At 37.5% G+C, this 26,847-nt stretch overlaps 2 protein-coding genes across 2 annotated transcripts in view; one reads left to right on the top strand and one right to left on the bottom strand.

Moving 5' to 3' along the window:
- On the bottom strand, window positions 1-24,405 carry kif18a (kinesin family member 18A). The gene is made up of 18 exons (XM_020632526.3): window positions 24,256-24,405; window positions 23,178-23,523; window positions 21,475-21,632; window positions 21,183-21,287; window positions 20,383-20,493; window positions 19,943-20,140; window positions 16,587-16,763; window positions 16,364-16,438; window positions 16,142-16,242; window positions 12,729-12,891; window positions 12,036-12,200; window positions 10,961-11,082; window positions 10,580-10,833; window positions 8,508-8,564; window positions 3,632-4,013; window positions 1,182-1,274; window positions 937-1,034; window positions 1-667 (listed from the first exon to the last, which is right to left on the bottom strand). Exons 2-18 carry the CDS (start codon window positions 23,491-23,493, stop codon window positions 531-533), a joined length of 2,712 nt encoding a protein of 903 aa, XP_020488182.2. The 5' UTR covers window positions 23,494-23,523; window positions 24,256-24,405; the 3' UTR covers window positions 1-530.
- A 65-nt stretch (window positions 24,406-24,470) lies between these two features.
- mettl15 (methyltransferase 15, mitochondrial 12S rRNA N4-cytidine) overlaps window positions 24,471-26,847 on the top strand; it is a 49,975-nt gene continuing 47,598 nt past the window's right edge. Inside the window, exons 1-2 of the mRNA XM_020632545.3 lie at window positions 24,471-24,531; window positions 26,524-26,778. Of these exons, the coding sequence (XP_020488201.1) occupies window positions 26,539-26,778 (240 nt within the window). The 5' untranslated portion in view covers window positions 24,471-24,531; window positions 26,524-26,538. The remainder of the gene's footprint in view (window positions 24,532-26,523; window positions 26,779-26,847) is intronic.

Genomic DNA, 26,847 nt, shown 5'->3' on the forward strand with positions numbered 1-26,847 from the left:
TTGTTTTACAAGACATTTTATTATGAAACATCTATAACCCCATGTTATTAACTGTACAATCAAAATACAATCAAATGTAAAAAGCACAATCAGCCTAATCATGTCAACATTTAAGGTCATGTAAAGTCTAACTTTGAATTTTTACATTAGCTGCCCTGGAGACATGTAGTCACCTACCAGATGGACTTTTTAAGAGAATAGTTCCAGACACCGAATATCAAGAGGTCTTCTTTTATTTCTGGATGTTAGTTTGTACATGAGTTTTAAAATACGACCAAAAATATACAAAGTTTATATACACTCAAGTAAAATACCAATGCAGGAAGTGGTTTAATTTGAGAATCTAACAAAATAACACAACGTACAATACATTAATTCTGAAGACATTTGGGTTGGAGGAGTGATGGATCTTTTTTTTTTTTTACCGTTTGAAAAATATTTTGTTAGAGATGAATAAGGACTGACGGCAAAAGGCAAAGATAAAAATGTTTTAGAAATTATAATTGCCTGATTTAAAAAGTAATGTTGCTTCACATCCGTTTGGCCACTCGTTTTAACTGTTGGGATGTTTTGTAAAAAATGGATTTGGATTTTCTAGGTTCAAGGAGGCTGAGATTTCCCTCAGAGACGCTCCTCACAACCCGCCGAGGTTTGTTCTCCTCTGAACCTGAAGACAAAGAACAGTATCAAGATAAACAGCTTGAATATTTTCCAAACATTCCTTACAGCGCTATCTATCTATCTGTCCATCCATCCGTCTATCTATCCATCATTAAAGTAATTTAACAGTAAATAGACACTTTTTAAAATACCCGTTCTATATTAGCACTCTCAGTCATGGAAGTCGATGAAGTAAATTGTCATAACAATATTTATATTTTGTGTTTGGTTTCTTAATGTATTTTTAATAATGTGTTTTTCTTTGTTGACACCTACCAGCCAAACGATGCACTCTAAGTGGTTTCCGCGCCGCTGAGGGGTCTTTCTTTATACGTTTTGGTGCAGAGAGAGTCTGTGATAACTCCTCTTGGATTCTGTCACAGTGAATACAATGGAAAGGGGGAAAAAAAGAAAGAAAATCTAATCAAACACAACATTTAAGTTCACGTCTGAGGGATTGATGCTGAATATGAAATGAAATCATACAAAAGGAGTGAGAGAAAAAGCTACTGGCACATTACCCGTTAAGTTTGCGTTTTCCTTGTGCTGCAGAGGTCATGCTCATGTATGTTGGGTTGGCTCGTCTCACGTCTTGCAAAGACGGGATCTGTTGTCTACAGAACAAAAATTCACATTACCATGACAGCTCTGCTGTTCAGACTTCACATGGGAATATGAACATTGCAGCTGGTATTTGAAATAAGAAAAGATGACTAACAAAATCAACAACACAAAGTCTATAGTTTATCATTTAGTTTCTGTTGTATTTCATAATCTTTGTGAACTTGAACTTTTGACATGCGATGCTTTGTTTAGATGCTTCTGCATTTAGAAATTTGGATATGCAAATGCTGTTGTCTCGCAAATAAAGCTGGATAAGCTTCTTCACTCCAGTGGTGCCTCCAGCTATCAATAGAGTATATTTATTAGTAAGGGTTGTGTGTTCCTGCTTCAAGTAGGTGTTGACTGCTCATAAGTCTTTACCTGCACTAATCTTTAGTAACTTGAGAAGAAAAAAAAAATTCAATTTTTTTTTTTGAAAGCAAGTGTTTGTAGGTTTGCAAAGAGGGAATCATTCAGCTTTGTTTTGTCTGGTTGCAATGTTGTTTTCAGATAAACAAGTGTTGATTTTGAGGTTGAAATTGTATACATAATATGAAATGGTGTCGTGTTCATGTAAAGTGTTTTTGCCGGGTGTATCTTTCACACAGTCAAACCCTTTCTGCTGAAGCATGAAATGGTTCCATTGTTTTTGAAGTTTGTTGTTGGAGTTTTTAATCACTTTTGTCACTTCAGTTACTGTCCAGTCTGAGGGTCTTTTTATATCAATTATTTAACAGTTCAGAAACTTTTAGTTGTCAGTTTTCATGTTGTTTTAAAACATCTTACGGATCACATTTTGAGAGGATCCTATTTCCTGTTGACCTTTTGAAAGAAGAGCATCAGGTATCTTTGAATGACATAAATAGAATATTTCTTTATGCAATTTTAAAGAATGTTCTGTGTAGCGCTCTTATGCTCGCTTCAGTTTGATAATTTATGTTTAATTCAAACTGTGAGATACAAGAACTGTCCGAGTTAAAAGGCTTTAATATTAAATCAACGTTGAATCCTCATGCTTCTGTTAGAGAGTAAGGCCCCCTCGATGAGCATGGCTGACCTCACGTGTTTCTTGCAAGTTATGACTTGAAGAAGGAATGGTGGATCAGCTGTTTGAGTTTAAGTAACAAAAAAGGGGAAACCGAAAGTGAGCAAACTTGAGTTTACAACTGACATTTCCATCTTTTGTATGGAATTTAGTGATTAATCATTTGGCTAATTATTGCTAAATAGTTAGCATGTCCCAGTCTTAGATCTAATCAATCTTTAATGCATGAGATTAACCATGACCCTGTGAGAGCAGAACATGAGAAAGGGATAGAAAGTACATACAGAACTGTGAATTTAAAAGTGTTAGCAGTTTATGTTTGGAAACAGGCTCAGAGTTGAGACCTCTCATGATTAATGCCATATGTCCACAAGATAATATGAACTGTTTGCTGCCAACAAACTGCTTCGTATGTCAAAGCGAAAGATGATGTAATGATGCTTATATTGCTCATTGGTATAGTTCTGCTTCAATACTGAGGGGGGTTGGACAAAAAAACTCTACTTGGCCAACTCTCCTTTCTGAAACGTACATGTTGAGATAAATTGTTTGGTCAATAAAGAGGAAAGAAAGTTCAACGCCTAGTTCTGATACATTGTTGTAGATAGTGCAATTCTCCCCTCAGTACTTGACTCATAAGAATGTATGTGAACTGTTATGTTGTCAAGTTTTATCAGCTTTGGTTTCTGCTGTGACAGGAGTATTTTCCTTGTTGTTTCACAAAAAGTCCCGTGAGGAGAAAGGTTTTCTCGCAATATTCTACTTTTATGTGCAAAGAAGTGTCTACTATTGTAGCAGTAAATTTTGAAGCTACCACAGGAGTGCAGTAAGCACGTTGTGGGTGTTTCGATGCATTGGTTTATGACTTCAATGTGGAAAAACCATATGGACTGCCAGGAGGCCCAATGTACTGAATGTTTGGAGTCAAAAGTGTATTCCCATTTACGAGCCGGCATGAACCTAGATGTTTTCTCACTGACCTCCAGAAGGGAGAATCCATTTTTTTTTAAACCATGCGAGTAAAAAAGATTGACAGAAAATTCAGCGTCCAATATCGTTTCATTTTTCCCTGTACGTTATTTAAAGTTAATAGTTTAAATTAGTGCAAGGTGACCCTTCGTTCTAAGTTAGGAACATTTGAGTTTGAGACCAACCCTAAACTAAGTCAGACTTGTATGTGGTTTCACTCTGTACATCATACTCTGGTATCATGATGACAACATAATATTTGAACCGACCATAACATGTCATTACTAGAGAAATTAAACTATACTATTTAAAAAAAAAAAAAAAAAAAATGAAAGAGTATGAATATTTTCTCACTTTTTTGTTGAAACCAGACACCCCTCGTTGGTCTTGGGAAGATGGAGCAGTCGACTGGAGCTGAGGAAGTCTGTGGACTTTGATGCTTGACAGGGACTACCACTGCCTATTATAATGGTTGCATTACTTGCTGTCTGATCATCATTGTCCGACACTTCAAAGGTCATGTTGGGATCCATGGCACTGGAGGAGCTCATTGGCAGGACCTGAGTAGGTCGTTTAGCAGGTTCTGGTGTGCACTGTAGAGGGAACAGACCCTCCTCGAACTTTTGGGCCTTGGCCACAACCTGAGGGCTCTCCAGTGGCAGTGACGCACACAGATTTCTCCTGATGGGCATTCTGGGAGTTGGTTCCTGTTTTGCATTCATCTGGTTTCCGCTATCTAAAAAGACAACAACAGTAAAAATAGATGAAAAGGTTTTGTTTTAAAGGTGTTCACAAGTGTGGCTGTTTAAATCAAAATGTGTTAAATAAACACACAGAGACACTCTTGTGGGGAACATCAAGTAAGCATGTGGTTAATGATTAAGTTCTTATCAAATTTGATTTTCTATTTGGGTGCTGATCTATTTTATTATTTCATTATAATTATAAATAATTATATTATATAAAAAGTCAATAGCAAGATGTGCAGGGCAAAGCACATTTTGGGGTGGGTGTCTGGTTGATGTTAAATTTTGCATGCAAACATGCAAATTCTTCTCACTGGCATATTTTCACGAGTAATAAACATTTAAAGCAAGCCCCAAATTAACTTCAGACTGTAGAGAAAGCCAATCAGTGTTGGGATTTTCCTTACTTCCTGGGTTGAATCAGAAATGATCAAGTTAATTCAAATTACAAGCATTTTAAAAGTTGTTTTCTTGACATCTTGTGGACACTCCTGACAAAGCATTCATTTTAACTTGTCATCCTACCCCGATTTAGCTTTAATGACAGCTATAAATAGACACCTGTATAAAACTGCAGCGGATGCTCACCTCTTAGATATAATATCTCTCTAATCCAAACTCGATAGATTGTCAGATTATTAGTTGGATTGTAAACTAACGCAAAGCATGGAAATGTAGGTCTTGGTCTGAAATCCCTTTTCACTAACCTGTGGCTACACAGAGCCCAGTTGGTAAACCATCTTAACCATTTCCTCTTTCAGAACTTTAACAGTATATTGAAAGGGGGCATTCCCTGCTTTATGTTATAAAATGAAAACCATGTTTGGCCTTTGACAATTCTTTCTAAAGTAAGCTATAATTTAATTTTTGAAAAGACACCTTGAAAATATGCCTATTTGTAATGCATTGTTTACAAGAAAAGGTTTACATTGAAAGCAAAAGAAAAAAAAAATCAGAAAATGCGTCACCTACTTACGCTATTGCTAAATCACAGAGTAATACGAGATTAAATCTAAAGTGGCAGCCTAAGACTATAAAGTGCAGTTAAAATAAGTGTCAAAAAAGGGAAATTAGATTCATCATTCCCTTTAGTCAGTAGTTTTCAAATGGTGAGCGGCGCCGTCCCTGAGGGGCGCTGGACAATTTCAGGGGAGGCGCAGCGTGAGAGAAAGTAAACCAATTTTTAAAAAGTCTAAACATCTTGTTAGCTAACTTCTGTGATTTGTGGGGCAAAATGGATTGTTTCTCAGATACTACAGAGGGAGAGGGGGCAGAATCTGGAGCGAGCAATAAAGAGGAAGTACAGGCACGACTATTTAAATGACTTAATTATGTGGACATAGCTAACCAAGAACCTGTTTGCTTTGAAGTTCTCAAGATCTGACATCCTTGATTAGGGCATTAGAACACTGATGGTACATTTCATTCCATTTTGAGGAAAAAGGTGCAGAGACTGGAAAACAAGCACATCATTCTTTCCGTAACAGTGATGGTTACTCTGATATTTAATGAAACATTGATTAAATGGCAAGCCCGCAGTACATTTAGCCCCTCATAAAAACATACAAGAGACAAAAAAGAGGAAATGAGTCTGCATGTTGATAAATGATCGAGTTTTAGTTGACAGTTGAAGTTATTTTAAAGCTAGATTTCAGTCAAGTACCGTACTAAAAAACAAGGCTAACAGATAACAAATAACATTCTGAATTCATTGCCAAAAAGTTTTTGGATTTGGAAAGATGAAGATGGATAGATATTTAGATATTGGTTTAACTTGCATTACTTAGAGAGTGTAAGAGCAAGAAAACAAATCCTTAAAATGATTGATGTTTATTTCTTGAGTAAAAAACAAAACTATTTCTTCAACATTGGAAATTCTCGACACCAACAAGGTGTTGATAATGAGGATATTGATTGATGGATGCGTGACATTTTAATCCAGGGAGACGTTTTTTTCTGGCCACATTGTGTAACTTCATTTGAAAATGACAGTGACATTCTACTGGGAAAAACAGGGTTGAATCACTGTGTCTGCATCACATTATTAAAGCTATTACACTCGTGGCATTTCCTGCAAAGGTGTGGTGGGGGTTAAGGAGGGGGCTAAAAAAGGAAAAAATGCCAGCACATAAAGGAAGTGAGAACACTTAATACAAAGGTGAATGACTGATATATGTATGGCCATAAATATCAAAATGCAATATTTAGCAAATGTGAGTCAGACTTCAGACAGCACACCCAGGGAGGAGATGAGAAATAGCACTTTTCACCGGCAGAGGAGTTGTCCCTAGCAATAAATGGCAGCAGAGTTCCTTCAATCACATATTTTTGGCTTGTAGGGGATTAATACATGCATGAGTTGCTATTTCTGGTGGAGGCTGCACTGAATTAGGGTCGCCTGGTTGCTGCTGCCTGTTTTTTATAGCGCGCCTTTTCTGGTTGGTGGAGCAGGGGAGTTTACGTCTGTTGACGTTTTTTCCTGCCCTGCTGTGGATCTGCATTTTCATGAATGAAGCTCAAGAGGGATTGGGAGGGTTATATGCTAGACAGACAGACGGAGAAAAACATGTGAGGGTAAGAGGGGAAAGAGGTAGAAAGGAGAAAAAAGTCAGATAAGCAGATGTTTGAAGCAAAAGGGACTGAAAAAAGTCGAGGGAGGAGAAAATAGATAAGAGAGAAGCGAAGGATGGAGGATCAAATGGGAATATAAAAAGAACAACATAAAAAAGGGAAGGGAGAGGAAGCTGAATGAAAAAAGATGACGCTATTAATAACTGCATGTGTGAACATCTTCTAATCAACAGACAAAGTGTGGAGTGCAGAAATGTTCCCCTCAAAGGGATCATATCTGTGTGTTTGCTATTATTTATCAGTCCTCCAAGAGTTAATGCTCTTTCAACACCCCAACCCTCTCTAAAACCAGTGGAATTTGATTGGCTTTGCAAGCTGCAGGGTGGAGCTATTTCTCATAACATGCTGCAGTGACCACCATTAACAGCTGAGGAAGCAGTCAGGGACTTACAAACAGCGTTAGGATAGGAACAGAGCACGGTTACCTCCAAACCAAAAGCTTTATTTAAGAAGACATCAGTTATATATTTAAAATCTATCGATTTGACATGTAGCTCAGCTGATATGCTGCTGCTGCACAACATTGATTATATAGCGCTTATTATTAGATATATCTCTCTCTCTATATATATATACATATATATATACACACACACAAACAGAATATGAATGCATGAGTGGAAGCTCTAGATTAAAATGGACAGGGTGGTCTTGCAGGATGCGTGTGAGTCAGTGAATGGATAATTGAGGTTGATGCAATTGTATTATTGGAAGCAGAATGAAACTGTGGTTACATGATTCAAATAAATGGAAAATAAGTAACTTTTCATACTTTATGGTGATTCACAATTGAGACATTGTAAATCCTCATAGAGGCTTGCAAGTATGTGTTGTGAAAATGCATCACAATGAGTTATGTCATAAAGTACTTCAGCAAGATGAGTTACAACTACAAGCAAATCATTCTGAATTTTATAAAGATATCAGTGACTTATCTTTTCCTGCTTTCACTCTTCTTAAAGATGGGCCATTTCATGTTTTGTGAAAACACAATAGCTGACACAATTCAAGCAAGTTTGAGCAATGATGTGAGCCAATGAGCAAATGGAAAAAAACAATAAAACAACTGGCTTGAACTGTTTAAAGAAGGGTCAGAGGGTCAGAAAACACTTTCAATACTAAATGAAAAGAGTTCACTTATAATGATGAGCTTCATGGAAATTTAATAGCAGTGGTGGTAAACTCCCTGGTGCCTCTATGTTTCATTTCCATTCAAAGAAGTCTGGTCATCTGGCAGGAGTTTTTCCTTCAATGGTGACATTTCCCACAATGTTTCAATGAAATGTAAGCCACCTGCCGTAAATATCATTACAGCCAATTTGAAGTGCAATATTTCACAAACGTTTTTTCCTGTTCCATCTCCCCAAAGGCTCCATGTGTATAGTTTGGAGTCTATAAAATGGTTTGTGAGTATTCACATCATTCAATTATTCAAGTTTTGGCCAGGACAGAACGTCTGCAGCACAACTGTAAATCACATTATATTACATGTCTGACTTTTATTGTGTTTTTTTTTTTTACTACTCTGAACAAGTCCTTTTATTTTAACAGCTAGAACATGTTTTCGGAAAATAAAAATCAACGTGGCAAAGTGAAAATTAAGGCTTATAACAAAACAATAAAACATTTATATGTCAATTAAAAACAACTTTATGGTCTGTGTGTTATGCCTCAATAAAACATGGCATCATCTCTTAAAAGTGAGTTAGTGAAAGTGTGATGGATTGAGAGGGAGATGACAAGGAGAGAAAAGGTGAATGATTGAGGGAAGGTGGGGGGGCGGGATTAACGGATAGGATTGGGTTTTAGATTAATGACTACAGTATATTAGCAAGACAGGTGAGTAGTATTACCTTTTGGTGATGGAGCAGCGTGGCACAATGATGCTCTTTTGGTGCGGTTTTCAGCACCTGAGGGTAAAAGTAAATGATGGAGAGATTTGTGGAAAGGCACCAGCATTGAAACACTCCTGCAACACGTATGTGGTTTTCCTTTATACACAAAATAACATTGTCTCTAATAGGATGCACAGGCTTGAATTGTGTTGCTTTCAGCAGTAAGATCAGAGATTGTTAGGCCCAGAAAGTTTTAATGAAATGTTGCTACCTGACATAAAAATGTTTAAAATCATCAATTTATAAATGGCTTTGCTTCGAGGAGAAACACAGAAATTCAACCAGATAAATAAGTCCTGGTTCCTTTCTTATTAAAATGTCTAGCTATTGTCAAGGAAAGAAATGCAACGATTATCGCTTCACAAATGACAGGACACCATCATAATAACTGTCTTGTTGGCCAGCTTTGGTTCATGCTCCACTGTCTGTCATGGCTTATGTTTCATGAGGGCCTCGTGCTGCCTGGCCATGCAGACATGACATATAAATGCACTGTGCCGTATCATAGGTCCCACAATACACACTAGAGCTGGACTAATGCCACAAACACTGGGCCTAATTGAACACCTGACTTATACGTTTAATTTTCACTTAAAATGTATTCTTCTTGTGTGAACTTGTTTTTAACTTATAACTTAGGACTATTGCGCTACAGAAACATACAATAAAAAAAAAAACCCACACAAGGTCTGCAAATTCTGAAGCCGTCAAAAATGGTGTCATTTTTTATTTAGCTTGTTGGAAAATGTTTTACGGACAAGCTTTTAAGAGACTGACCTGACTATTGTATTCAACAAAAGCATTGTGAGCATGAAAAGATTCCTTTCATAACACACTCCATGTGGCTACAACTTGTAACATATTGTCACTTAATATGAAATCTTGATCAAAACAATGACATAAGAGGCAATGAACATGGTGTAAGTCAAATATTTAAAAAAAATAAAATAAGACAGAGCAGAGTGAGCTATCTTATATTTGAACAAATGTGAAAATAACATGAATATAAAAATGTTTTTATAATAGTTTAGGATCAATTTCATTGAGGTGATAGTCTGGCATCAGCTTTGCAAAGTTAAAAGATTAGATTGGATTGCTAACCTTTCAGATGTCCTGCCTCACTTTACATGTGCTCACATTTATCTTAATGGGTGAAGCAGTACAGTAAATATCACCCTTAATTTGTTTGCATTAGCTGCTCTTTGCCAGTGGAGTGTATTATGCTAAATACCTGACCTCAACTTCAAGTAAACATATTCAGTTACTAAAATTAGTGAGCTTTATTGAAACAATTAGCTAGATGGCACAAGCCCGTTTGAACGTTCATACATGATTAGCCAAGTAGTCAAACATTTTCTACTTTACCAGTTTGACAGAGATCCAGTCACTGTGATTCTTTAATACACTATGGGTGGGGGAGGGGTCAGATTAACACTTGCCCTTAATGCAGTCAACTGAGGAGGACATCTTATTTAACTGAGTTTATTGGGGCGACCTGCCTCCCATAAAATAAACATATTTTGTACATTTAACCACCAAAACAAGACGATGAACAAAAGTGTCACGTTATTTTTGTCAGTTTCAATGAAGGAACTTTTGTGTGTCCTCTTTTTTAAATCAAATGAGTAGTATTTTTCTTTAAAGAAATGCCTTTATCATATTTTTTTTCTTACATCATTAATTTGGTGGCCATGTTGTCAGGTTCCTTGAAAAGCAAACTGACATATTTCCAGTCAGTAACGTTGAAATAAGACCAAAGATGTAATCACAATAAGCCACAACATGAAAAACACACACGATGCATTACCTTAAGTGTTTTTAACACCTAAAATGTGTGTATTTACTGCACATCTCCTTTTTTAAATATCATGACAAGTTCAATTATGTCAAAGTTTAAGACTGTTCATTTGATAAGAGTCAATGTGAAGACATAAAGAAGGGTGCAAGGACAATGTGATAGGCTATTTTTTTACCATTTCTGATATTTTGAGGATTGGTAAAAACTGAACAAATATCAAAACAATACTTACTGCAGGGGCTACTCTGGTGATACAGCAGATGTGAGAAAGACAGGGCTGGTGCTAACTCCCTTGATTCCTCTCCAATCCCTTCAGTTTTCAGCTGCTGCCCTGCCCCTTCCTGATCAGCCCAGACCACGCCCCTCTCCCTCAACACAAGGTGCTCCAGTTCATGGTTCTCCTCCTCATCTGTTGCGTTGGTCAGCCCAGCGCCACATAGTGCAGAGTAATGTCGACTAAAAGCCGGCAACAAGATGTTCATCATCCTGAAATAATGGAAAAATAATATTGAGACATTTTATTAAGAAAGACACAGAGTGAAGGGCATTTTCTTTTGCTGCAATAGGCGATAGTTCATTAATAAAGAAATGGTTTGAAGTATTGTTAACCTACTTCTGCATGCGCTTGTTCTCCTGATCCTGCAGTGAAGTGAGCTTGACCATCTGCTTGATGTGTTGTTTTAGATCATTTACCTGCAGCTCCATTCTGTGGCAATGTAGATCCCTCTCAAACACCTGAACAAGAGGGAAAACTGAGGTCAGAAATAATGAGGCAAAGGACGGTATAACTTAACAGCATATTGAATTAGCCTACTGGTGGACCAAATTAGAAGGAAAAAATGGTGGTTGGAGGTCAGGATACTAGAGTGAGATGCAAAGTTCTGTTTTGATCCTTGTTTCAGAAAAGCTGCCTGCTCAGGGTAAGGGAGGGGATACAAAAAAAAGAAACTCTGACGTAAAGGAACTACGAAACAACAGCAGAGAGAACATTTGACCGGTGGGTGCGTCACAGTTCTGGGTCAGTTCCTGGAAGAAAGGATAAGGAAGAAAAAAATAACATGGCCATGGTTTTAGGTAACTGGCTGTTGTGTGAGGGATGAGTAAAGGGTATTGATTTATTCTCTTCAGTGATCCACGAGTGAGCTGGAGAAATAAAATGAGCACGGTTCTAATTACTGGGAGAACAGATGGGAAGAAAACAAAGACAGTCACGACACCAGTAGAGAGACAGCCTACCCTCCAAAATAAACAGACATAAAAAAAGCAAGCATTGAGTTCTGACGGATGTAACCCACAGCGTAAAGTTTTTCTATATTCTATTGCATATGTTTGAATGATTTTAGTCATATCTCATTAACTAAGACTATTTCATTTTATCTAAATGTTGTGTAATTACCCTTCTAGTGTTACTCACTGTTCACCTTTCCAATTAATATGTCAAAGTTCTGACAATACCACTCAGTTCAATTTCTGTGCAAAGTTTAGCTGAAATGACTTTTGTGCCAACACAGTTTTAATCAGGTGAAATCATCAAATGACCATGAACTCAAACCTCTCTTTTACAAACAGTTATTATTCTAAAAAAAAAAGGCTTTTACCTAACCTGAAGTATTTCTATTTCTTAGTTGTTTTCCCCAAGCAGGAAATAAAAATGAATACATTTGAGATAGTCAGTGAATTGTTCTTACCTCTGAGGTGTGATCGTTTGACTTCAGGAGCTTAATCTCATTCTCGACACGATGAAGCAAGCCATCGTTGTCCAGGAAACGTGTTTCTGCCTCCTTCAAACGTTTGCAAATGTGTTGCTGTTGAGTGCGTAAACTTGCAATCTTCCGCTCATGCTTGCAGGTGGCCTATTGAAAGCAACAATGGCAAAAAGGGTTACTAAAGTGATTTTATTCATCATTCATTGTTTGTGCTGGTATATTCACCATTAGCAAGCAAACCAGAATCCAATCTAGTTTTTCAGATTGATTTGAAATGTTAAACAATGATTCATTATTCATTGCTTAAGAGTTGAATCTAAAAACTTGTCTCAAGTTTGAGGATCAGATTAAATGACAAACAGCACATAAATAGAAGATAATTGTTTCCACAGTTAAGTTTGTTTGGAACGTGAGTGTAAAATTCTGCAAAGTTTGGTGAACAGGGTAATTGAGAATTGTCTTTTTATACTCTTAAAGGACTTTACAGCTGGGCATGACATTGGGTTTTAAATGACAGAGAGGAGCCAGGAACCGGGGAGCGGTGACCCTGTCCTGTAGTGGCGAAAATGAGAGGCTAAGACAACTATAGAGAACAGAGAAGTAAAATGATGACTCAGCAGCTGTTTTTCTGCAGGGATGATGGAATCTGTGGAAAGCAGCGTAAGCATCAGCTACCTTCTCAGTCTTTTCCTTGGCACAGAAATATTGGACCTGCAGGTTGTCCTCCTCACTGTAGCGCTGGCGCAGCTCATTCTCCTTCAGTTGTCTCTCCAGATCCAGCTGTTCTCTCCTGATCTGGGCCCTGCTGGAGAAGATTTGCTGCAGAGCTTCTGACACCCTAGAGAGAGAAGAGATTAATTTTCAAATCTAATTAGGTTTGCATTAGCAAACTTGAACATATTAAAAATAAATGTCAAACTTTATAACTATGTAGTCCAAACAATTTATTGAGTTATTTAATTACATTTTTTATTTGGTAACATGGTCACCCTAAAAGAACATCATGTACATATTATTTGAAGTATATCTGGTACATTTTTCAATTCTTTTTTAATTAAAAAATGTAGTCCTCAGAAAGATAATTAGGTAAAAAAGGTGTGAGCTAATGACATCAATTGCACTATCCTCACAACAAAATGTATCTTTGTAAAGCATTCATTCTAACTTTTGCCGATACTATCAAGAGAGGCTTTCATCCTAAACTGGTCAGGTTGTGATATTGCTTTTTTTTAAACTGTACTATACTGAAAAGGGATATTTAACTAACACAAGAGCAACATAATTTTAGAGGCTACACTTGGTATAATATGATCCAACAAAACAACACCTTCATCTAAAGGATTGAAGCCAGGTGAGAACTACATCTGCTGTGCCACATTTGAGGTGCATGTTTACAAAAACTGCTCTGCAGGGAGTTCTAACCAACCACTTGTTTATGTATTAATGACCAAGAAAAGCTTTACAGCATAAACACAGTAATACAACAAATACTTTAAAGGAACATCAACTTATTATATAATATTTTTGCATGAATCATTTTTATTACATGCTAATTTAAGGTTTGTGTGAATTATTTAGCTATGTTGTCAATCTTTTCAAATCTTTTCGACTGTAAACTAAAGCCTCCACAGCATGCTGATTCCGTTGGGGCTGAGACAGAAATATATTTGTAACTATAGGTGTGTGTGTGTGTGTGTGTGTGTGTGTGTGTGTGTGTGTGTGTGTGTGTGTGTGTGTGTGTGTGTGTGTGTGTGTGTGTGTTCCTGGGATAGAGGTGAGGTTATATAGAGATTGGATGCAAGTGGCTGTCTAGTTAAGTTAAAGCTGGAGGGGAGACAGCAGAGGCATGCAGGTAAATAAGACTGGAGGGCTGTCGCTGAAATGTGACTGCACTCTTCAATGTAACTCCAGTGACGTAGGAGACATCATGGCCTTGCTAGACTGCTGAATTTTTAATAGTGTGAGAAGCGTGCAGCCTCTATTCAGAGCCTCTCACTGTGCGAGTTGTGAATTCTGATGCCAGTGAATGAAACGTGTGGGAGTGAGACTCATTCAGCTTTTCTGTGTCCCCAGCCCCAACTCAAATACCCCGACAGATGCCACAGAATGCCTTTAAGACAACAAGCAGGGATTTGGCTGATTTGATTTATGCAAAAGAAATCGAATTGTTTATACAAATTGAATAAAAATAATGAACTACACAGATGCTCCTTTTAAGAAAACAAGATTTAAGATAATGTCAATATTAACAGTTATATAAAATACTAGTGGTGCAATATGAATACAAAAGTTAGAGACCCTCCCCCAATACAAAACTGTCCATTCCAACAGCTTTCAATCCTGATCCTTAGGGCAGATCTGGTTTTGAAACATGAGGTGAAATAGTTGCTTATTAGATAGCTAAATTGAAAACCAGCAGGGGGAAGCTCTAGGTAGTGTTTTGTAACGCATCATGTACTACCAGTAAAAGACAATCAAAATGTATGCACAGACATGTCAGCCATTCAACAAAAAGACGTTTAAGAACTGTAATACTGTCTTTAATTAATTTTAGTTATTTTAAGTTCCCCATTAATCAATATTCAAGAAACTGTCCACTCTATGCAGGGCCACTGTTTACAGTACAGGTCAGCAGTGATTGTGTGCGTGCGGCTGGGGAAGAGGTGTGTGTGTGGGTGGGGGGGTGGGTGGGTGGGCTTGTATGAGGTGGCTGGTCATCATAACTAAAGATGCACTGTAAATGTGGCATTTAAATTGGGAATGACTTGTCCATAAGTGAAGGAAATTGATTGAGATTGAAATGCAGACTGGCTTTTTTACTGTAACAATAAAGAAGCCAACTGGTATGGTTGGGGTGTCTGATAGAGATATGCCATGGACGGCTCCATGTGTATGTATTTTAGGCACATCCGATTGGGAGGAGAGTCTAAGGCAGATTTGGAGCAGGGTTGTAGGGATTATTTGGATTATAGGGATTATTTATCCCATTTGGCTAGGAAATGCCCTGGGAACCCCTGGGAAGAGCTGGGAAAAGCGTCCAGGAAAAGGAGCTCCATGTTCTCTGAACCAAATGTTACTTGCTTTGTCCGACTAGTTCAAGTGTCAAAAAACAGATCGATACAAAAGAAATGGTCGCAAAACGAAAAACTAGCAAATTGAACCATAAAATGTTGGCAACTGAATTTGAAGCTAGTTTTGCTGCTCCCACTGAGAATAAACATCCTAACCTACAGCTTTGTACATTTCGCTCCATTGCTAGTTAATGTATTTGTTTCTCCTGTGTCTACCTTATTTGAGAGTAAGCACATTTTAATTTAATAGGCAACTATTGGGATTATTGAGATGATACCACCATGTCATATATATATGTATGTATGTATGTATGTATGTATATATATATATATATATATATAAATATCAGTTACAAATGTCAGTAAAGAAGCAACACAATAAAAAAAAACGGGAGTCATTGGAACTTCATATTGAGTTCTACAAACTAGACAGCAATGCCTAATTACACCTAAAACTGCCAGCTGTTCTTTATTATGAGTTACACTTGAATTGACTAGACTTGAAGGGTACCTTGTAAAACCACAGGTCCCAGGGATGCATTATGACTGAAAAATACATTTGTAAATGAAGGCTGCCTGCAGTTGTGTGTCTGTTTTTATAAAGTTGTCATTCCAATTAAAAAAATAGTTTATGATAAATGAAGACAGAAATACTGATGTGTCTCAGGTTCAACACTTCCCGTTAACTGTTGAGCATCTGCCACACCTCGTTGTCTGTGTAAAAGGTACTGACACAAACAGAGGTGTAATGTTAAAACATCATCTATGTAAATGGGCAGACTGGTGAAGCGCCGCGTGTGTACGTGAAGCTCGGGCTGTTTGTTTACACATTGTGCCTCTTTTGCGACCACAATGCCAGAATTTATGTAAAATCCCACACCAGGGCAGCAATATGGCAGTGCTGTCTGGTTTAATGTTAAAGTATAAAAGCGGTGTAACCATGGAGCTTCCTTACAATGCTGTTGAGGAATGTCTGTGTATAAAGGGCTTCATATTGACACTGATGTACAGGCTTACCTTTTTATCTCTGCTTGATTCTGGGAAGGAATATTGTTGAAAGATCCAGATAACATATTTTTTTCCCCATATTCTTTTATCTTCTGCTTCAACTGCAGAATCTTTGGGGAAAAGGAACATTTATAAACAGGCAGTTTTAAGCTGTGATAATGTTTAAATAAGACATTTTAGGAATAAATACATATTCTTTTAATTGATCATGTTAGTGTTTAATCACATTACCTCTAGACGCTGCTTCTCACATATCACTGCATATTGGCCAATGTGACTGTCGAGGCTTACAACATTACTCTTCAGCTGATGGGTGAGGATAAAAAGAACACGTTTTAAAGGAAATGGATTTAAAATATAAGGTATAAAATAAATATATATATTTATAAAGCATCAGTAACAGCAGATATAAACAATTACAGGTAAACCAGAATAAAATAACTTGAATACATACCGAGGACTTAATCTCCTTGGCCCTGTTGGCGTACTTAAGCGTGTTGCAGGTGTCGTCATATGACTTGGATGAGGGGCTCACATTGGCAATCATGACTGTTCTGCAGTTTCCTCCCAAAGAGTCTTTGAGCAGCCGTGTCAGCTTGCTGTCCCTGTACGGGATATGAGTTTTCTTACTCTGAAACAAATGAGAAAAGTTCATGTAAGCCAAAGAAATTAAAGTAATGTGAATTCCTCTCTTTGATTTCATGACTAAGACGTTAAGAACTCAGTTAACTAAAGAAGGAGTGTAAAATGATATCTTTTGGGGTGTACAGCTGTGCCTGAATGTCTCCCTGGAAAAGCCCTAAGTCACATCTGGATTTTAAGACCTGAGCTTTAGGTCATGTCAGGTCCAGAGAGTTTCCTGAGAGCAGTGAGTGCCCTTTTTAATAAGAGCAGTCACTCAAACCTGTTCATTTCATTTACTGTATGTATTGGAGTGAATGGGATGTGTGAAGGAGACACTGAAAACAGTTGCTATGGAGCCTAGCACATGCAATGTGGATTTTTCTCTAAATTATACTATATATGAAGAGGGTTCCATGCACTGTAATAGTCACCATTATTTCGTATGACCGCTATTGTTTAACATTTTTTAGATGGCAACCAAAATGATTTTACTACCTTGATCTGTTAAGCAGGGTCATATTTCCAGCATTTTCTAACCGCCTCTTACCCACATTCAGTCAATATTTCCAGGAGAAACATCAGATTTCTAAGCTGATTCACTTATTGCTGCAATAAAGTAAGTCTTGATGTCACAGCTTTCCATTTCAAGCTTGCACAGTGTAAGACTTTTTACAATGAAGCTGTTGAAGATTTTTCTCTAAGTCAAGTGAGTAAGCAACTGATAACTCACAGTGCCACACGGGGCTATTTGTGGTCATACTAACCACGTGGTGCTAACAAAAACAATTAGAGACCACACAATTAGAGAAATTCAAGTTCCAGTGGACATGCCTCTTTGTTTTTGTGGTCGCACAAATGCAGTGATTGTAGCAAATGATATAAATGCTTCTTGTTAAAAAAAGGGTACCAATAATTCCAGGACTGGAACATTGCTTCGTACTAACTGAGTGATAAAAGAGATTAAAGGGCGTTAGATTCAGTCCTGCTCCTCCAACATTTCTGCAAAAAAAAAAACTTGACCATGTCTGCAAAGCAACCACACATCAGGGTTTTCAAAAAGCATAGCTTGATCTTCCTACACCATTGGGCAAGATTGGCTCAATGAACTGTATCCACATTGGACAACATTTTCAGAAAGCCCCTTCTCAGTGGGCGGGTAACACTGGCCTTGTGTGAATGGAAGGCCAAATGGGATGCATCCTCAAACGTATCTCTATCGCCTAAGGCAAACAACTTACAACACAAAACTCTGAGCAGCATAGCATGAAGATGACATACTGAACCTCCCGGACAGAAGTAGCAGACATTCTTCTCACTTAAACGAATGGCATTTCAGAGCAGACACAAGTGGGGACATTCTTTCCTGTAAACAATGGCCACAACATGAATTCCTAGTCTGCCAGCAGTAAACACTGGAGCACCACTAACCATGGGGATAGGGTGTGGAGGGCGAGAAGATTAGTGATGGGCGTTGTAGGTTGAGCAGATCAAACTTTGAGTGTTAGACTGCAACATGTAAAGATTGGTGGGCAGAGTAAAATTCTAACTGCACAGTGTCAATGAAAAAACACAGTTTCAACCCTAGAAAGAAATAGATTGATCAAAGAATGATCAAATTTTGACATAGCTGTGTTACATTTTCACAGTGCTTGCTAAATGCATGTGGCCTGCTTGCGCGTCCTCCCTTGAGACTGGTGTGTAAAATGAGAAGACTGCTTGACAGGTTAATGTATGCAACTTGAATGACATAATACCCAAATACTCAGTTGACTCCACTTTCCAGGCTTTTGGCTGCATACAGAGCCTTGTGCTAAATATATTTTTTTAATAACGGAATTACGGAAGAACATGATGCAAAACTCCCATAAGCAGTGATAATGTAGTTTGCAAATATAAGCATTAAAAAATAGCAAAATCAAAACTGAAGTGTTTAAAGCCAAGGACTCAATGTGGTTCATCACTCTTTCTGCAGTATGTAATTGAAATGTCTTGTGACTGTGATAAGGATAAAGCAAGAAGGCCACCATTAACACGATCAGATTGTAAAAAAAAGTCTTGGTATTAAAGTCCCCATGAAACTGAACTTCAAGAGTATCCAACTGGTGTTTGGTGATGTATTTCTAACTTAAACAGGATAGAACCAATCACAAGACAGGTGGGACATAAATTCAGCTGGGATGCATTTGATTGGATCATTAGCATCGACAAAGCTTTTTAATTGGTCGCAAAATTAGTAAACGCCACTGAGTGCAAGATGAGTCATTAGACAATTGAACAGTTTTACAGGAAGACTAAATAGAGTTTTTTAAATGTAAAAATCGATAATGCTTGATTGAAATATATTTGGCTGATAAATGAACATTTAACAGGAACGCTGGATTAAAATGTTTTTTTTTTTTCACATCATGATAACTTTGACATCAGTAGAAAAGTATTTACCCAAAAAATCCCATTCAAACTATACAGTATAACAATAAAAACTACCTGGTCCATCTAAAATTATGTAATATAAAGTAGCTTTGACTAAGCATGAAGCACCACTTTACCTTTATTTATTGTTTTGATCAGATCTCTAATTTCACCTTCCAGCTGTCACTTACATATCTTACAGATTGCTCCAAGCTAAGATAAAATGTTAAACACTGTTAAATATTTAAGGGAGAACATACTTTCCATGTTCTCTTTCACTATGGTTTCTTTATTCAGCCTGATGGCAACACCAAATAGTAATGGTTCCGGGGTAAGGAAAAAGTAAACTGGAATGGGTTTCCTGGATGAGTGAGCAACATGGGCTGGTACAGGGGCAAAAATATCTTATATGTCTCCTTATGACCAGGGCATTCAGTCAACCTTTTGTCAAAACTCAATGAATAAAAACACTATTCATAACAATATGAACTGATTATTTCGTATTGGGTCTTATTTTCCTGTTTTTTTTTTGTCTTTATTTTGCATCATGGGGCCAATAAACCCATGCGAGAGCATTAAACCTGAACAATTAGGACACCAATCATTTTCCACTTTTTGAGAGCTACTGAGATCTTAATTTAATTTTAGAATTATCATAATCTACAGTGACCTTATTGAGCTGGTTAAAATAAGACAACGTCTTTTGTTTGATCATTACATTAGTTAGTTCACACTATATGTAATCTAAATGTATGTATAATGGTAATATGAACTCACCTTTGGGTCAGCAAGAGCATTGATAACATTTCCCAGGGCAAGAAGTGAACGATTGATGTTAGCACCTTCCCGCAAACGTGCCCCTTTGGTGTTGGTGGCACTTGCTCTCTCTGAACCAGCCAGATCAATCAGACTCATTTTGGCTACACAGGCATTCGGATTGAGGCTGGCAGTTTTGTCCTGCTGTCTTAAATATATCTGGACAAAAGAATCGAAAACTGCCAATTAATGACTTTCAAGAAGCACGCAATGATACATTTTTAGATGATTGCAGTGAAAAAGTAAACTCCTTATCATTTATAAAACGACTGTATACTTTATGCCCACATTTCCTTAATTGATCATTTTTCAGCCTTTTCATGCTGTTGTTTTTTTCTAAATCATGTAATAATGGTACAGCCTCGTCGTCAATAGGATTTCATCAAACCAGATTAGAATACCTGAAATACAGCATGGGACCTGGAAGAGGTGGCGTTCATATCAGTAGGATGCTGTGTCCTGTTGCGATTCCCAGAATCCAAGGCCTCAAGAATGTGCTCTGCAGATTTGGGCTAAATATTTGGAACAAGAAAATATAGATAGTGAGTGACCCAACATAAGGCCTGACACAGAACCACCACTTGTGCAGTTGCACACCACATCAACAAAACAATGAAAAGGCTCTTTATTAAAAAGTTTGCACTGATATTTGTCATATACTTCATTTTGAAGGTATTTCTTACAAAAGGAATAACTATCGTATTTTATTTGCAGATTTAATAACGCTGTCAGTAAATTAAGAAAGCATGTTTAAACAATTACACATTTATTCTGGATGACTGATCACCTCACAAAGTGTTTATTCAAATCCAAAATGTTTTCTTAAATACAAATTCCTTGTTTCAGAGAGGAGCCACTACAGAAAATATTTTCATTTTGTAGCCTCTTGTAGTAGTTAGAAATGTCTGTTTTGATCAGTTTTTACAAACTGCCTTGACTTTCCTCTTACGTTCACAGCTTTTCTAAAGCAACATTTCTTAATATCAGTGCGTGCTGGGGGGGGGGTCCAGTCAGTTCTAATTTATTCTCTTCCAGCCTTTGCAACCTTGAAAATAGATTTTGTAATTGAAAATCTGAATGTATTTAAAAAGCAACTGAGAGAAATCCAAATCAGCCTGCATTTAATAAACTGACTTTCCGATGACACTAGTATTTACCTGTAAAATAGTAAGAATGTTATATACTACATATTACTACTAACCTGATGCAGTGAGAGTCCCTGAACAACCACTCCTTTAGAACCGTCTTCTCTGACTGCGAGGGGGCCTGCGTTAGCCAACAAATCTCTGATTTGTTCATTGTAAACCTGTAAAAAACAACAACAACAACAACAAAAAAAAAAACATCAATACATGCTAGGGAATCAGTGGAGACATGATTGGGGTTTAAGACTACTTAAGGTATAAAAGTGAAAACTGAAAGAAAATAGGAACAGCATATATAAAAAAAAAACAACATGTGGCAGTTTTTTTTCCCTCTCTCCAGATATTCACCTCGAGATATGAGAATGCAACAGCAAACTCTTTCTCCTCCTTGGCATCATCCATGCGCTTGAAGAGCTCTTTCATGGTGCGGTACATGACCCCAGGGTCATTAGGCGACCCTAACATGGTGTGTGTCTTTCCTGCTCCAGTGGCACCATACGCAAGAACTGAAATCAAAAGACAAATTACTATAACGTAAGAAACATCTCTCTAATAATAATTCCTAAGGCAAAAAAAGTAATAGCTAATAACTTCATATCCAACTAAAGACAAACTATCTTGTTAAAGCCTTTGTCAGCAATGGATGAAACAAATGTACTCATTTCAAAATGAGGTTACGAAAGCTGCACTAGTTGTGAATAGCCTGGCTTTAGTGTGCTTAACTGAGTACATAGAAATGTCTGAACGCCACCCAAGTGACACGCTTTAAACTCAGACACTATTGGACAATTCAAAACGTATTGGATAATATAGCTCCTGCAATAAATCACTTCTTCATGAAGTGTTTATAAAATGTTTAGTTGTAAACTGTGGTTAACTGTTTGGTCACTTTCGAGGTTTCATTTGGGATTCTGTTGTATTACACTCTAAAGGCAGGTGTTTGTATTTTCCATCACAGTAAAAACAATAAAACACAGACCTTTCAGTAACATGCAGAACAGTGCAACAACAATATAAAGTATATTCTCCAAAGGGACCATTAAGTAGTTGACCAAAACTTATCTTAAAAAGGTCAAACAAAAATTGATCATTTAGCCCTTTGAAGCTTGGGTTACTTAGGGCGCGGCCACACTGGCCATTCGTACCGTGGCCAAGCATGCTTCAACCCTAAAGTCCAGTTCGTTTAGCCAGCGTGGGGCCGATCGTGCTTGAGTGTGGCACGGTACAGATGGCCAGTGTGACTGCGCTCTAACATGACTGTCTGATTGGTTCATTAGTTTTTGAAAGGGTGTACTCATTTAACTGGCAACTGACTGAACATATTTCAGAAGGATCTGACAAGATGTCAAGCTTATTCAGCATATCTCAGTCAAGCACTGATAATGTCTGAAGTCAAATACATTTTGAGTCTATATCTTCAGCTTGGAAAACAGCAGCCATCAAATCCTCCCAATTGTGTTCCTTTTAAGATTAAGATTAAGATTTACTTTATTGATCCCCACAAGGGGAAATTGAGCAAATCACAAATTAAATAAACAGCAATAGGGCTTTCAATAAATGATATGGCAGGGTGAGTCAGTGATAATAGTTATAATGTAAAAATAAATGCAAAGGTCTAAATAGCTATTTGTTTGTCTCATAACTGTAGTTAAACTTCACTTTTGTCAAATAAAGAAAGGTAAAAAAAAAAAGAGAATAAATGACAGAGCTCTTTTTCCCCAAAAAGTTTGGGGACTTCCACTTGTTCTGTTTCACATTCATTTCTTATTCTATCTCATACATAGTCAAAGGCTTAACTGTATTTTAATCAATCCACCTTCATCTGATTCAGGAGTATGCCTACATCGTTGCAGTTCGATCTGTACCAATTTGTGCAACAGAGTTATAATCCATCTTTCTGAAGCCACTTATCATAACAAAATACGTTCTGGAAATCTCTTTTAACATGATTATTGTGGGTATTAGCTTTTGAATCTGTCAGTTGGTTAGGCTAAGGCTTAGCTAAGTTTGGCAGCTGGGTGCAGCTTTAATGTACAAATTGTATTTGTTACCTGTGCAGTTAAATCCATTCATCACACCGTCCAACACGACATTAGTAGTGTTCTCAAAGATGTCAAGTTGAGTCGAGTCCTCATTGAAGACATGATCAAACACAAATTTAAGATCCTTGTTGGCCCTCTTATTGAGATTCCTGTTTCGAACTCTTTGTGCCCCGAAACAGGACATGTCCTCTTCCTTGGGATCAAATATGAGCATGTGGTTATCAACGACCTGGACCACATTTCGACAGTTTTCACGCTTCTCACATTCGCTGGTTGGTCTCACCCTGACCACCACCTTTACATGGCTGCACACGTCACTAGCCATCGTGATCTCTCTGCATCGACTGAAGCTTTGCTGGAAAACAAAAACAAAAAGGTGAACTTAATTTTTTTTTAAATTACCAAGTTATACGTTTTTATGCTCATTGAGTCGCATAAATTGAGAATGAAAATTGTCAAATAGGCAAAAGGCACCAGGTGAAACGTTGCATTCTTTAAAAGCCAAGGAAGGTTAAACCAATACATTGTGTAGTATGTTGGTACATTTGTTAAAGATCTGCAAAGTTAAGACAAGACTAACAAATCACCTCAGTCTCACTGAATTGATAATCCCAGTGTGTCCTTGATGGACAAATGCTCTTATAAAGTCTCAATTTAGTATGATGATATACATACTGCATAATTACACAAGTTAATATTTTTTTCAGGGCTATTACCATGCCTTTTTAGAAATATGACAAAAATACTAGGCGAAGTTTTTTCCTAATACCCAGAAAAAGGGTAATGTTTCATTGAGACAATGAGGCTTAAAATATGAACATCTTGCCTGAGATTTTAATGAATAATATTTTATTCTGTCATGTCAAAAAACTCAAGATAAATGACTTCAGGATGGTGCACATATTTATATACACGTAAATATTGTAAGGGACATTTTTTTAGCTGGCAACATTACTCATTAAAAACCAATCCTGCCAACGTTAACTTGCCAGGGTTGGGTTGAGGTTGCTAGCTCCCGTTAGCTCTCACTCAACCTACCAAACCTAGCGATGTTATCTGGATGTCAAATGCTCTGTTCATGTCTTACCTTTTATCAGTGTCGGATTATTTTTCACTGCGTTACCACGGTTACGGTTTTTTTCATAGGACACAAGTAATTTGACTCGCACAAAAAAAAAAAAACTCATTTGCGAAGCTTTACACCGACCACAGCTAGCACGACAAGCGCCAACATTTTTCAAAAACAAGCCTTCTTCCTCTGTCGCAGCAGATTGGTTGTGAGCGGACGTATCGGAGTAACGTAACGGAGTGACGCAGCGGACGTGCGGCCACAGAAGGCGGGGCTTCTCTCTGCTGCTCTACGGTAAGCTAGTTCACTGCCCGAGATGTTGATACTGTTCTCCGGCACACTTCCAGTATAATTTTTGTATATCCGATGACACTGTTGTATCTCTATTGATGTATTCATCAATTCCCATTGTAATCAAACGCGTTAGCATTGACCACACTGTATGACTCATTTGTCCGCTGTGTAATGCTTAGCCACTTCTGACCATAAACAGCCACTACAAACACGTGTTGAACAGAGTAGAGTAAGGTTACCAAACACTACATAACACCGCCAATGATTAACATCCGTCTGCAACGAATTGCTATCCAAAACATACCCTTATCACCTTTGACAAGGCGAGTGTGTGCACTCGTTACTTTATTTAACGAGTGTAACCCACGTTCATTGTTGTTATATTTTTAACCTTAGCTCAGGGATGGGCAACTTTGGTCACAGCAAGGGCCACATTCATTTAATTCTGACTGCTAGAGGGCCAAATTTTAGGATACAAAAAACGATTCCAATCAATTATGTCTCAAATTTAACGCAACATATACCAGTGATCAAATATTATTATGGACATATTTCTGGTTTTCATGATTTCATGGCAGGTTTTGTCATGTTTTCTTCATGTTTCCAATTAATTGATATATAAAAATTGACCTGAGGGCCACCTTGAGGGTTGATTGGGGCCGCATGTGGCCCCTGCCCACCAGTTGCCCACCCCTGCCTTAGCTAGTAAGCTCAAGTAAAACTGCTTCATTCCCACAGTGTCTCTTGTGTGTTGCTTCCTCCAAGTCAGCAAACACTGGATTTGATGCGCTTCGTTTAATTGAAACATGTTTTCTAGTCCAAACTATGACTTGTGAAAAGAAATGCAATTTTGACGTCCAACCCACTCATGGCGTTGTAGCCATAGCAACAAAATAAGAGGAGGGGAAACCTTAGTCTGGGCACTTGGAAACAATACGCGCTCCTTAATAGTGACATAACAACCCAATCTTTTTATCCTAGGACCACCTTGCACCCAATTTTATTACACTGATGGGGACACTAGAGGGTCGCAACTGTTTAGTAGAACTATCTGTCATTTGATAAATGCCCCCTTTTTTCTGATGATTAACCCCTATGACTGTCAAAGGTGATGACAGATAGAAATAATCAAGAAGTTATTCATTGGTAATAGGTGTGTTGATTATCACAACTTTCAATCATTAATTTTCATCAGCATTTTGGGGATTGGGATTGGTTAATTTACCCAAAAGATGCACATAAAACTATGGTAAGAGTTTATTTTGATTTCAGTATGAGAGAGAGAGAGAGCTGCGATGGCTCTGTCTAAATGCAATCATGCGATGTCACTCAATATGTTTATTGCCACCTCTTCAAATAATGTATTTCCTTGCTGCCATTCAACATTTGCTTTGCATTCAAAAATTCCATGGACACACTCGATGAATTCCTTCATCTCCTGCACATATTTCTATTATATTTGAACCATAGATCACAAACAGAACTGTAATCCTCAATACATCTTGTTGCCAGGAAACACCTGAATACCTATCTAACTATGTGGCTCACTTTAATGCCTGATGTGGGCAGTATTGTTCATGAAGAATGCAAATATACTGAACTTATCAGCTGTATTTGCTGTTATCCACATTTTTTTATAGAAAATTTCAAAGCTACTTGGTACATTTTAATAATAACATTGTTGAAATTTGTTCTCATGATTTTTACTGTATTTTAATATTCAAAATGATGTTTGCGTTGTACTTGTACTTTAAGCTTGTTACATAACTGTATGTATTAATTCTTGATAATAACCATTTCCAATGATATCACAACACCTTCAGAATCTCATTGATTTTCAGAGCAGCAATCTTCTATTACTTGAAGCCCATTACTCTGTTAATATATATTTCAAACTATTTACTTATATCCCTTAAGATTACAAACCCTACTTTTCTATATTTGTGTTTCTGTTGGTTTCTCCTCATAACTTCACTCTTATTTTCTCCTCAGATCATTATAAGGATAATGACTTTCCTCATGTCCTTGCACTCCAACCCAGTGCTTCGGAAAACAAATCTGGCTGTGTGGAGAGCATGCTGGAGGTCATGGAAGTCAAGATTGCACTCTTCTACAGTTTGTACATCTTCTGGTCCTGGTCCACTAAACGGACCTGAAGAAGTGTCGCCTGTTTCACATGAAAATGCTCCTCACAATCCTGTCATGCTTAGAGAGGTGCTTCAATACTTAGACATCCAACACGGTCAGGTAAGATTAGATCTTTTGTATTTCTTATTTCTTGTGATTTCTGAGGTACTGAGAGTTAATATGTAATTG

Source organism: Labrus bergylta, chromosome 3 (assembly GCF_963930695.1).
Source record: "Labrus bergylta chromosome 3, fLabBer1.1, whole genome shotgun sequence".
NCBI classification, from domain to species: domain Eukaryota; kingdom Metazoa; phylum Chordata; class Actinopteri; order Labriformes; family Labridae; genus Labrus; species Labrus bergylta.